Source organism: Eimeria necatrix, genomic scaffold (assembly GCF_000499385.1).
Source record: "Eimeria necatrix Houghton genomic scaffold, Enh_scaff69, whole genome shotgun sequence".
Taxonomy (NCBI): Eukaryota; Apicomplexa; class Conoidasida; order Eucoccidiorida; family Eimeriidae; genus Eimeria; species Eimeria necatrix.
This window is the reverse complement of record NW_013654523.1, coordinates 45,509-57,711: the sequence shown is the minus strand read 5'-3', so window position 1 is coordinate 57,711 and position 12,203 is coordinate 45,509. Positions and strand designations below refer to the sequence as shown.

Here is a 12,203-nt window from a genome sequence, read left to right as displayed (position 1 = left end):
TACGGTTTATGCCTGAGGCTCAAGGATTTGCACTTTAGGTTATTGTCGATGAGGGCTACGGGTTCAGCGAATAGGGTTTGGTGCTGCAGCTCGACGGTCGCCACACACGAGAAGGTTACTCTGCTGCCCGCTCTGCTAATGTCAGTGTATTTCATAATCAGCGAAGATCTTAAGAACCTGTTTGTCTTTTCTGCATCTCGAGGTTTTTAGTTTGATTGCCGAGCGCGTTGACTACGGAGACCCTAGGGGGTCCGGGTGGTCGGCTGCAGCTTGTAGCGAGTAGCCGTGGCAACGATGACCAGACGTATACGTACGCTTCATCTCCTCCTCCTTGCGGCACGAGCGTTTAATCGTTATTCTGTATTAATAAATCGGCACTAACGTATCCGCATTCAAGTGCACACACTCAGAAGCACGGCGCGAATGGTCCCTTCACGCTGCATGTGCACGTGAAAGGCTTCCTTCGGTTCTGCTTCAGCAAAGTAGTTGTTTGCGCAGGGCCAGGAGTAGAAGTAGAAGAAGAAAAGAGACGAAAAGCAGTCACTGTTTTTTGGATATCAGAACAGCAACGATTTATACATTTTTGTGTGTGTACGACCGCTGGCGTGTTTCCGCGCCGGAAGATGTTGGGTTCCGGATGTTGGCGAGCGTCAGTACACGCGCCTACAGAAACCCGTGTACCGGCAACCTTAGATTTTCCTGTTCTTCCGCAGTATGTATACTAATGTTGTTAAGCCACAATTGTGACGGTATCGACGGCATCCATTGCTCAGCTCTGGATGCCGTCAAAAAGCTAAGCTCTTCAACTGCATCTCCAAAGAAAACCTTCACGTAGTGAGGGCTAGCTACACATGAACAAGCTAACTGCATCTAACTGCAGGCATCAGCCGCCCACAGCGAGGGGACACCCTCGCACGTACCTGACTATTAACGCGTAGAAATAGATGGTTGCGGGGATCCTAGTCTACGGTTTAGGCTGCATAAGACCTACGCTCTTCCGAAAAAGTGATAGCCACATAGCCCTAACCTCAGATCAAAGTCAGGTTAATCGAGTTTGCAAGGGCAAGACAGCTAGTCTTTTGGGCATCCTCCAGTCATTAGAGTTGTTAAGAACATTGAGCTAGACTCGGCAGCAGTAGCAGCTTATGGCGCTGTTCTTGCTAATGCTGATGTAGCAGCATATACAATGCATCTGTATGTGCATCTGTCTTCCGCCACATCAGTCCTTGTACCTTTCGACGAATTTCATGTAAAATGTTTTGAACTTCTGTATCATTTCCGTAAGTAAGGCCTCATCCGGCAGAATACAAATGCGAACGTGAAAAGTCCCCTCACGCTGGCCGAAACCGCTTCCCGCCACTCCCACAATCCCCGTTGCTTTTAACAACTCCATGCAGAAGAATAAATCGGGCGCCAACATCGCTGCAGCGGCAGCATCCTGTGCCCCTGATGCACAGAAGAAAGATGCGCAATAACTGGCTGCATGCCCTTCGTGCCGTAAGATGGCGAACATACGGCATTCGTATGTACACATGCTTGTGAGGCACATGGCCATACACATTTTGGCGATTATGGAAGCACAAACTGCGCAGGAACCTCATTATCAGTTCATGCGCATGCGATTCGGCATTGCATGCACGTGCCTGTGTAAGTGTAATCACGAGTACAAACGATCAGCTACTTGATATTGGGCGTATTTCTGCGCATGTATGTATGCACGTAGATGCATGCAGTTACTGCACCTGTACATCTGTGCACTTACAGTACGTATGTCCCTATTCTTCCAAACATGCAGATGTTCCCCCTTAAATTTTTACGCATATAGAATAGCAAAGATACACTTACGAACATATGTATGTTCGTGTGCATACACGTGCATTACTAAGATGGAATGCACTTACATATATCGACGCAAATAGACCGACGCATACACTAAAACCCTCTTAAACGCAAGTTTGTATAGGTGCGTACGTACAGTTGCCTCTTATGCATTGCAGCAAAATGTGGATGCTTACGTTTACACTTTAGCGTATACATTGGCATACATGCATGTAAATGGATCAATGTGTATCTTCCCATCTAAAAATGTGTACATAGAGCCACAGGCAGTAGCTGTGCGGCTCTTCACTGGGCAATGAGAGTTGCAGATGCGTCCACACAAAGTTTCTAAATATTGGTGCCTGAACCCTGAACTGTTAACCCTTTGCTGCAATGACTAGGCATTTGGTCCTCACTCTTGGGCAATTCGATTCTGGGAAATCCAAAGACACTGCCTTCGATTCGCTGGCATGATATGCCTGGGACAGCGTTGAGGTGCCTGTACACCGTGTCTGCTTTTCTTCTAGTGGTTCTATATATTGATTCTTTCTCTTTGATAAAAGAGGGATAAGATGGATCTCCTGGCCTGGGCGGATTGCACAGATTTGTCATCATTAGCTGGCCAAACAAGTTTGAACACAAAGACATTGATGACAGCTTATAGAGCTGCTGCTTCACGGCGTCCTCAACGTTTTCTATCAGCACGCAACCCCCGCGGAAGCCGCACTCTCCCACCAAGCCCTTGCTGCTGCTGTGCAGCGAAAACAAAGGCACGTCTACTTGCTGTTGCATCACAATCTGAAGAGACCCCAACGCAGCAAGTGCAAAAGGCACAGGCAGGTAAACAGACAAAAGGACCAATACGCATATGAGTAGGTAAGCGAATAGTAAAACTGACAAGCCCCCCATCAAAGTTAAGTGGTCATTTAGAGCATTAATTCTGCTGAATGGCTGATTCGCTGTGAGCGAAATGACTGCAATAGCAAGACAGTGAAGAACTGAAACAGCAGCAATTTCAAACGCCAACGCAGCAATTAAAGCTACTTAAGCATTAGTAATACCACAGAGCACTGAAAAAAACAGCAACAAACACCGCAATGCTGCATGCAGCTAGATGAATTAAAACAGTCAAGAAGTAACAGCAACAGCAGACCCCATAAAAGCCGGAACAGCAGAAGTGGCGAGTGCTGCACCTTCCTAAGCGATACAAAGGGACTATCCCCGTATACATTTTCTTGGTAGACTTCATCTGCTAGCAGCACGAGGCCCTCGCGGTGACAGAGTTGCACGACCTGCACGTACATCCCAGTGCCAGCAGGTACAGAGCCACGTTCTCGTTTTTTATGCATGTGCTCAGTACAGTTTGGTGTTCAGCGTTTCATACACTGAAATATATATGCTCACAAATACTTCTTTTATGTGCAGATTAGGTCCCCCGAAAAGGCAACTGTTACCTCAAGCCATCAGTCCCTGCCCCTAAAATCTAGCAACTAGGCCTGTTACCCCCAAGTCCTATGCCTTGAACCCGACACTCTTGAAACTCGAGCTTTGTCCAACAGTAAACAGGTCTTCTTTTCTGCCCTCATGAGTGCATGTTGGAATACCTATTGGCTGTGCGCTCCAGTGCTTAAGCAGCCTGCATGTGGCATTTGTGCTGCGATGATAATCGAGTTGTTGAATTGTGCCGGGTTATACGTACTTCTAAGAGTTGCTGCTCTTTAATGAGCTGCCCTGTTGGATTTCCGGGGTTGATAATTACAATGCCTCTGACGTTTATTCCCTTCTGTCGCGCCATTTTCAAGGCACTTTCTACTTCACCCACATCTAAGGCCCAGCCCCTTTCTTCCTACGAAAGCACAGCGGCGGAGAAACAAACGATGGTAAGAACACAAAAACACATCCGGGAAGAACTAAGCAGGTGATGGCGTATATATATCACGGATTGAGAGCAAGAAACGCGAATACGGACGATTCGGATAAACGACCTCTGAGCAGAGAGACAATCTAATGTAAATGAACACACAACGATGCAACAAAAGGGACAGACTACAACTGGAAACTGGCTAAGACAAACACATAAGGCATAATCAAACAAACACAGAGAGAGGTAAGAACAAATTTCCATTGGGAAAGCGTAAAAGTGAGACAACAATGCCTATCGTTGTGTTATTCTCCGTGTGCTGAGCGTGTCCGCGTTTGTTTTTCAGGCTCTGTAATTTCGTCAGGCAACTAATCAAAAATGCAAGCTAACATACAAACGGATATAAGCACAAACGTATTAATATACTGTGCCTTTGCGTTTGCCTGATCAGGGCAGCTGGTTTCCACCGTTTGTCGTCTGTCGACTGTAGAAGCCAGCCGAACGCAGAAACAAAGTGTACGCGCAGGCAAAAATACACGAGTAGCACTGAACAAGATAGGTACAGGAAAGCGCTAGGACACAGGTGCATTTAGAGAGCGACTCAACGAGGCAAAGGAAACAAGACAGAATCGAAACTTCGCGAAAGTGGCGTTAGAAGTCAAAACAAAGTAGACCAGCCCCAACGCAAGCTCATTAAGGCACAGATAACAAAATAGAAGCGTTACAAAGACGCGGCCTCCCCAGCACTGAACGCTGACTGTAAATTTGTTTCTTCGTAAGCTGTCTGTCCTGTTGTTCTCCTTGTTGATTAGATGATCTGAAAGCTGTAAACTTGTGGTGCCGGCTCCTAATGTGTGCATTCGTCGTAGGTGTTCGTTTGCGTGATTGTGCAGTCGGTTCTTGCCTGCGTTGTCGATGTGTGTGTGTGTGTGTGTTGTTCGTTCTGCAAAGACTTACGTCGAGATAGTAGCCGACAGTAGTGGCGCCGATTCTGGTAAGAAGTCCTGCGTAGAGTGGGTACTGAGGGATGGGAATCAAGAGGCCGTCTTCCGGACCCCTATATAGAACCTCTATAATGCGAGCGACTGCAGCAGAAGCTCCTATTGATAAACGCAGAAAACATAAACTATATTTACACTAGTACACGTTATATAGGTGGCTGCAAAAGAGCGAAGGAAGTTAGACATGAAGTCTGAAAAATGAGAGGGACATAGCAGGGGTAGACGAGTAAAGCTGAACAGAATACAAACTGACAAAAATGATAGGCAAATTCACAGAGGCAAAAGACAGGAGGAGAAAACAGACAGAAACAAAACATGCACGAGCTCAAGCAGCCACAGATGGAGACTGGAAAACATATGGACACACCGCCACATCCACAATAGGAAACTAGAACAGACCAACTAAATTCAAGCAGAAATACACAGAGAACACAGTGAAGAAAGAGGTGCAAAGCGAAGGCGGCAAATAGTGAAGTGAACTAGAGTGAGGGCTAAATAAGTAGATATATTTAGACAGATCAATCAAAAAGCGCAGAGCATGGGGGAGGGAAGAAAGGTACAGACATACAGAGACTACGGCATATATATAGGCTGGCAGACGAGGAAGTCAGGACACGCGGAATGACAAAAGCAAACAGCAAGACATATGTTGAAAGAAACGACAAACACGAAGCGACAGTGGTGCGTCTCACCGTCTGTTAGAAACAGATCATCTGGGCTGGCAGGCACTCCATCTCTCTCTCCGAACCAGGTAGCAATTATCTCACGTAGTTCCCTTACCCCTTGGGAATGCGAGTAGGCCCCAACAGACCCCACAGAAGCCAAATATTCCCTTGCCTTCTTCGTCACATCTTCAGGAAATGGCACCCGGAAAGCGGACGGGCAAAAATCTAAAGCCCCACGCTCCTCAGCGCTTTGAGAACGATAATCAGGACGGTTTCCAAGGGAACCTCCGCCGGAGGCCCCAACTCGATTCCCAGAGGGGCTGGTAGGAGGATTCGAATGATTCTCAGAGGAGCTGGCAGGAGGATTCGAATGAAAGGTGCAGCAGGTGGGGCTCTCATGCGTAGTTTCAGAGAACTCCGAAGATAGCGGTTCTTGCGGAGATGTTTCCTCCATAGATGTAGTTCGGCAGAAGGCGTTGGAGTGCAATGATAAGCCCATTAAAGGGGGGTACATCAGGCACGCAAGCACCTGAAACGAGGTGCGAATGCTCGGACCCTCAAATTTTGTGGACTCTTTCTGGTCACAGTCGTGCACTTGTCTCGCTTGTCTCGCTAGCCAGAACTGAAAAGCTTCAGAATTTCGACTCAGTAGCTCTGCTACCAGCTTTGCTAACAGCTGTTGGGCGCACTGCTAATCTATTGCTTACTTGTCTGAAAAAGGAAATGGGTGGCTGCCCTAGTGCCTGGGGGTCTCCAATGTTAACGTAGATTAGACGCTTGAAAGGCAAGTCGTTGTGACCCTCTGCCAGACGCAGAGACAGCTGACGAGCCAGCTCCACCGTGGGCCCCCTGACCGCGTACTGAGCATATGCAAGCTGTAAATCCTGAGCTCTGAAAAATGAAAACGGGGAGCTCGGTTGTTGTGGCTAGAACTATCTGTGTACATGACAGCGATGCTCTGAATGTGTAGACAAACATGTAGCTATGTGTGAGCACCTGTATGCATAAACATGCTCGCTGCACGTGACGACATCGCGAGGAAAAGAGCAAAGATCCTTTTCCATACATTATCTGTCTATATACGTGGCTCTGGGTTAGGAGTTTGTCGTTTAATGTCAGGCATTATGCGCACCTGACAATCAAGCACACGCTTCGGAAGTTCCGCAAGAGTTAATGTTGACCTCCTTCTGCCTCCTCTCACGGCTTCGAAGTTTTTTTTTACTGCATCTGCTGGTGCTGGTTCTTTTCCTGCATCTGGCGCTGCTGATGAGGACTGAGCTGCTGTTGCTGTAATGGGAGAAGTAGGGTTTTCCTCTGGCGCGGCAGCAGCTGCCATTCCGGCGGCAGCACCGACTAATGCTGCCGCTGCTGCTGCTTCTGCTACTGCTGCTACTTGCTGCTGCTGTTGAAGTCCTGGGTATGCGTTCACTTCATGACAGCGTTTGGAGTTAAGGGGCCCGAGGGGCACCGGCGAGCTTCCCGGCTGATCCATCAGAACTCCAGCCTTCTGTCTAGCCTAAACCCTGGAACGTACAGCGCAAACCTTATATGCTAATCTTTTGGGCTTCGGCACGCAACACTCTAGCGGAAGGATGAGGTGTGAGCTTTGCGCGAAGATCTTTGCCGGTGACCCGATCAGCCTTCAAGGCTTATCCGCACACACTAAGAACACCTCAGCCTAAATGAAGGGGATAATAATCCGGTTTTTTGTTTTTCTCAACAAAATTTTTAAAAGAAAGGAGGCTTGCCGTGGGAATGGAGACCTCGCGCAGCTGCTACTCGTGTTTCCCGTCGCACTGCACTGAGCGACAACAGCAATTGACCGCCACGCGCTACGCCATTGCACCACTTCCGAGATTTGTTGATTTACCTTCAATTTGATTAGAGAATTCTATCTCAATTATATTTATTCCGAACGCTTTTTTGTCTGTGGCCGTAAGTCCCATTGGGGTCGTCATCCGACGACAGACATTCCTCCGCTTCGTTGATAATGAGAACTAGTGTTCAGTTTATGACCCTGCCACGTAACCAGCAATCCACCGTTAGCTCCAAGCAGGAACCTATGAGGAAACCATGAGTTGGAATCCTTCAACGCTTACTGAACCACGAAGCTTCAAGACAAACAGAAAGTACTGCTGGACTAGTACCCTCCTGGAATTCCAGGCGCTTAATAGCGTTTCTACGCCAGGCCTTCGACAATGAATATTTACCCTAAAGCCGTCCACTTAAAGCAGTTGGAAAAGTGTTATGCCAAAATTACGGAATTGAGGCATTTGAAGTTCGGCGAACTTCCTTTTGTCGTGTTTGAGGAAGCATATAGGGGAACTTCCCTGAGAGCACCCCTGACCAAATAATTGAAGAGGGTATTGACATGTCTTTTCACGAAATTAGTGAGTTGATTTTAGTCAGACAAAACCGCGCTGTTTCAACGTGTTGTACCACGGCATAAAACTGATGGTTTGAGCGAACTTTTGCGCACGAACTAGAAACCAAACTTGCTGAATACTATAACGGGAAATGCTGTTATACATTTGTGGAAAGAAAGGAGGCCGAAATAAGTTGTCCTTTCCGTTCAACCTGGTATTCAAAGTGGTTTGTAGACCTAGCGACATCGGCCTCGCCTACTAAGTTCAGAACCTTGCAGCGGTCAGAGCATTAAGCGGTATTAGCTGCTGAAGTTGGCACAATACCGCTTGCTGGTTATGTATCTGACAATCGAACTAAGCCTGCTGCTCTTCTTGCCGAGGTAACATCGGAATCTGCCCTCATGGCGTTGCTGCATTCCATGTGTAATGTCTATAATTTAAAAGAGGTTATACATGGATGTATTTTGTAGGCTTTGAGGTGCTGCCCTTCATGCCTGTAAGTTTCTAACATAGACACGCTTTTCTTCTCATATCGGATCTAAAATTCTATAGGGTATAAAGTCAAGGCGTGAAGAAGGAACAGTGCACTAGCAAGTGAGTCTGGCGTTAATGGGTTAACGGAGCACCGTTTACCAACAGCAAGCAACGTAGATAAACAGAAACAAATTTACCTGCGTTGACGCAAGGCCTGGCTCTTTCCTGCCTGCCACTACTGTTGGTTGCAACATGCTGCCCTCGTGTTCCGTTTTGTGTTGTTGTCCCCTCTGTGATAAAATTGATGTGTTTTATCTCTTTTTAATTAATTCTATTAAACATTAGTTTCGTTGTCCAAGCCATTCCGCTTAGCCGGCTCCCGCCACGCACGGTGGTGGCAGAGCCGGCTAAGTGGGAAGGCTTGGACAGTCTTATCCCTTCTTAATCAATTTACTAAATCTTTAGTTTTGTTTTCCAAGCCTTCCCGCTTAGCCGGCTCTGCCACCCGCACGGCTATCGCCAAGAAATACGAGAAGAGGATGACAATAGATCTACATGCTTACTCGCGTGCTAATTCAGAATACATATATCGGCACACGAACGAGCACAGAAATACACGTCAAAAAAAGTACTTATGCACAAGCACAAGTGACTGAAGGAAAGGGCACACATGTGCACAAACGCCTACAGCAACTATTGGCGTTGCGCCCGCTCACTCCTATCTTCAACATTTCGGCTTCTCTTTCGATTTTGCATTGATTTGTTCGTTTGCCATTATGTTATTTGTGCCCTCGATTTCTTATATTCCACCCCGTTCTCTTCAGAGAACTTTACCTTCGGTTGTCATACACTTTAAATATTTCTTCTGTGAACATATGTCTGTTGCTGCATGTGCATATAACTGCACTTTCCTGTGGTCCGTTGTGCGTATGCACCGTTGCTTTGTGTGCGCGCGTGGCTCTGTTCGAGTTCATGCTCTGGTACATGCAATCCTCGCCTCCAATCCACGGTTACCCTCTCTTTTCTCACTCGATAGTAGTTGTGCGGAGTAAAAGGGACAACTCAAACGGGAATACGGATTTTCTTTTAATATACATCAAGGGCCAAGGCACGCAAAAGGTTGGGTGTGCAGGGTAAGCGAAGAGGCTACGGAGCAGGATGAAAACAGGAGGAGCCTGGCGAGGAGAGCGCTCTAGAACGTGGCGGCAGCGCCGGCAACTTGTAAAGCTCTTAGTTGCCATTGTACTGGGCTCCGGCATTGCTTCAAAGCTCGCAGTGATGCATGGAAAATGATGGAGTAAACGGCAGGTTCCTTAGTAACGTCCCCGTTTGTCCGCGCTCTTTCATGAGATACTTGAGTTCGTCTGCAGCTCCCCACTGCAACACAGTATCCACTTCCTATTAGCCACTAGGGTTGACAAGGCGCCACGGAACATGAGCTAAAATAATGGTGGCATTTTTTGGGGGGAAGCGTGAGTCTTTGCTGGTTTCTTGAGGTGAAGATACATGAAAAGCATCGTGAGGGGGACGACGATAAACTCAGTATGATATTGGCTCTTCCGCTGAGCTCCATGGTCGAACAAAGGAAGAAAAAACTTGCCGCCCACCATCTGTGGAACAAATGGTGGGCTGTAAGTTATTGTTCCTGATAAAAGCTTTTTGCCTAAAATCGCTCACCTCATTGCGGCATGTCGCATCGGCGTACTCCTGCTGGGTGCCGCTAAGCATGTAATAAATCACCTTGCTTTCAATCACACTGTAGAACTCACTCATTGGATGTGTAGGAAACAGCACCAAGGCAGCAATAGCTACAGCAGCCGTAAGCAGGTTCTGAGCATTCACAGTATCATCACGATTCCGTGGAGGTGGTGTACTGACTCATCGCGTCGTGAGTAAGTTCGACAGCAAGCACTACGAACTTCTACTGACGCTTCCTCGACCTCCCGCAGTTGCAGAGCAGGTGCTCCGCGGCCAGGGCGGCTGTTCAGTATGTCCATCACTTTGGGGTTAATTGTTAGAGACTATAGCGTATTCAGTGTGGAACGAGCACAAAGCTGCAATCAAACCTAAAACTGAAAGCGATGGAATTTTCTTTGAAATCGGTACCGCGACTAATAAAAGCGCGGCCTGTGTTGGTAGAAAAAGTGCCAGTTATAAAATCGCAGGTGATAAGAGTGTCAAAGAGAAATTGCGAGCGGTTAGGAGAGACATGTTTGCTTCTATCCAGCAGCCTTCGCAGCCCGCAGTGATGTAGCAAATACAAGTAATGCATCTGCAAAGAGGCGTAGTACTTGGGAGTTAAGGTCCAACGTGTTCTGCAGTTACGCCCAATGCTGGCCTGCGGCAAGAAGCACTGCGGTTGCATCCAGAGGTTCCGCCTCACGCCCAGGCAGCAAGTGAGAGACATCACGGGGGCAGACGGGCGTGTCAACAGAAACCTAAACATAAATCGATGCTGCTCATACGTTTTTAACGCTTAGCGATGTCTTCAGTGACTGGCGGTAGGTATGGTCCTCCGTCATAAAAAAGGAAGGGCACGTGAGAGCCATGCTGGGCTGAGCTGACTCCACAGGTTCTACGTAACGGACGTTGTCCAGAAAAATCTAAGAAATTAAAAATCAAAATATGTACAGGTACACTAGGTAAAGATAAATACCATGTGGAAAGGAAAAAGTGAGATAGTGAAATGAGGATAGCAATAATTAAATACGTGAACACTCAAAAGTATGTGAAAAGGAAGGCAATTACTGACTAAGTGAGCAAGTTTATAGAGAGCTAGCTAAAAGGAGGCACGTATAATTCTGTAACTTGAAGTACTCAGCACGTGGATATCAGTCGAAGGTGACAGAAAGAACAAGCAGATGCGACTGGACTATGAAAGAAAAGAGGCATCGGTTAGAGGAAAGGGGCGGTACAGAGGAAGTGGATAGCAACTCAAATAAAGAATAATGCAAAGAGAAGCAACAAACAGGAAGAACGCATATGAATTAATGGAAAGAACATCAATTAGGACTAGAGGAAAGAAATAGAACACTTGCATCAGCTCCGGTGTCGGTTGGCCCGATGTAAGAGAGGGCTCTAGAATGCAAAAAACAGTTTACATAGGAACGGTTTAATATGAGCGTGCTCTTAAGCAAATACCCACACTACATGATGACACTACTAATCGGGCACACTATGCAAGAGGACTGAACCTGACAGAGAAAGCTTGATGTCATCGAAAGTGTTAGGATTTATGGATATGACTTGTCAGGATTGGTTGTGCTGGCGAATCAGCGACCGCCGCTACGGAAAACACACAAGCAGATACACAGCAGCTGAAATGCAGCAGCTGATAACAGAGCAGCCAGATGTTCACCTCCCCTGAGTCCTAGGCATGCACGTTCAAATTCTGCTTCGGCTTCACCCTAACTTGCTCCAGTAATGTTCTCAATTAGCTATTCTTTTCTGATTGGGGTCAGACAAAATGGGCAAAATATCGGACACAGTGGCGCATTTCTACACGCTTCGTGTACGAATCTGCCGTAACCCTGATCCGCCGTAAGCTTTTACTCCTTGACATTGCTATACTGAGAACCAACAGCAAACGCGCTCAAAAACTTGGAAGTCCCATCAGCTTAGTTCATGATTGCAAACGCTTACGGCTCTTCAACGTTCTGTATCGTGACCCCATGTTCAGTGTTCACTGCAGCTCCTGCCTCTTGCCAGGATCTAGACGGCTGGCAAATTTACTCCATCAGAATGAGCATACATTCAGAGAGACCAACTTCGAAGAAGTTCGATAGCTGTTGACGGTACACAATGAACAGAGCAAGAAAGAGCCCGGCTACCTACTCTACAGGATCTGCGCTCCCTGTTAGACTAGGCAGTTTGCCATTATCATATTCCGGAAGCCCGGTTTATCTAGGAGCTTTATTCCACCTTATCTGCTATCAAATCAAGGAATTTTTTTTAGTTAGCGAAGGTTGAACCAGTGGTCAAGTGCTCCCACTGTTAAATGCAGGCTTTCGAACATTCT

General features: G+C 47.0%; 1 protein-coding gene across 1 annotated transcript; it reads right to left on the bottom strand.

The window, feature by feature from the left end:
- Positions 1-1,219: 1,219 nt before the first annotated feature.
- On the bottom strand, positions 1,220-6,837 carry ENH_00071330 (aminotransferase, putative; the record flags this gene model as incomplete). Its single annotated transcript, XM_013582561.1, has 8 exons — positions 1,220-1,446; positions 2,235-2,616; positions 3,012-3,110; positions 3,518-3,664; positions 4,637-4,779; positions 5,373-5,874; positions 6,053-6,205; positions 6,478-6,837. 8 exons carry the CDS (start codon positions 6,835-6,837, stop codon positions 1,220-1,222), a joined length of 2,013 nt encoding a protein of 670 aa, XP_013438015.1.
- Positions 6,838-12,203: the final 5,366 nt, after the last annotated feature.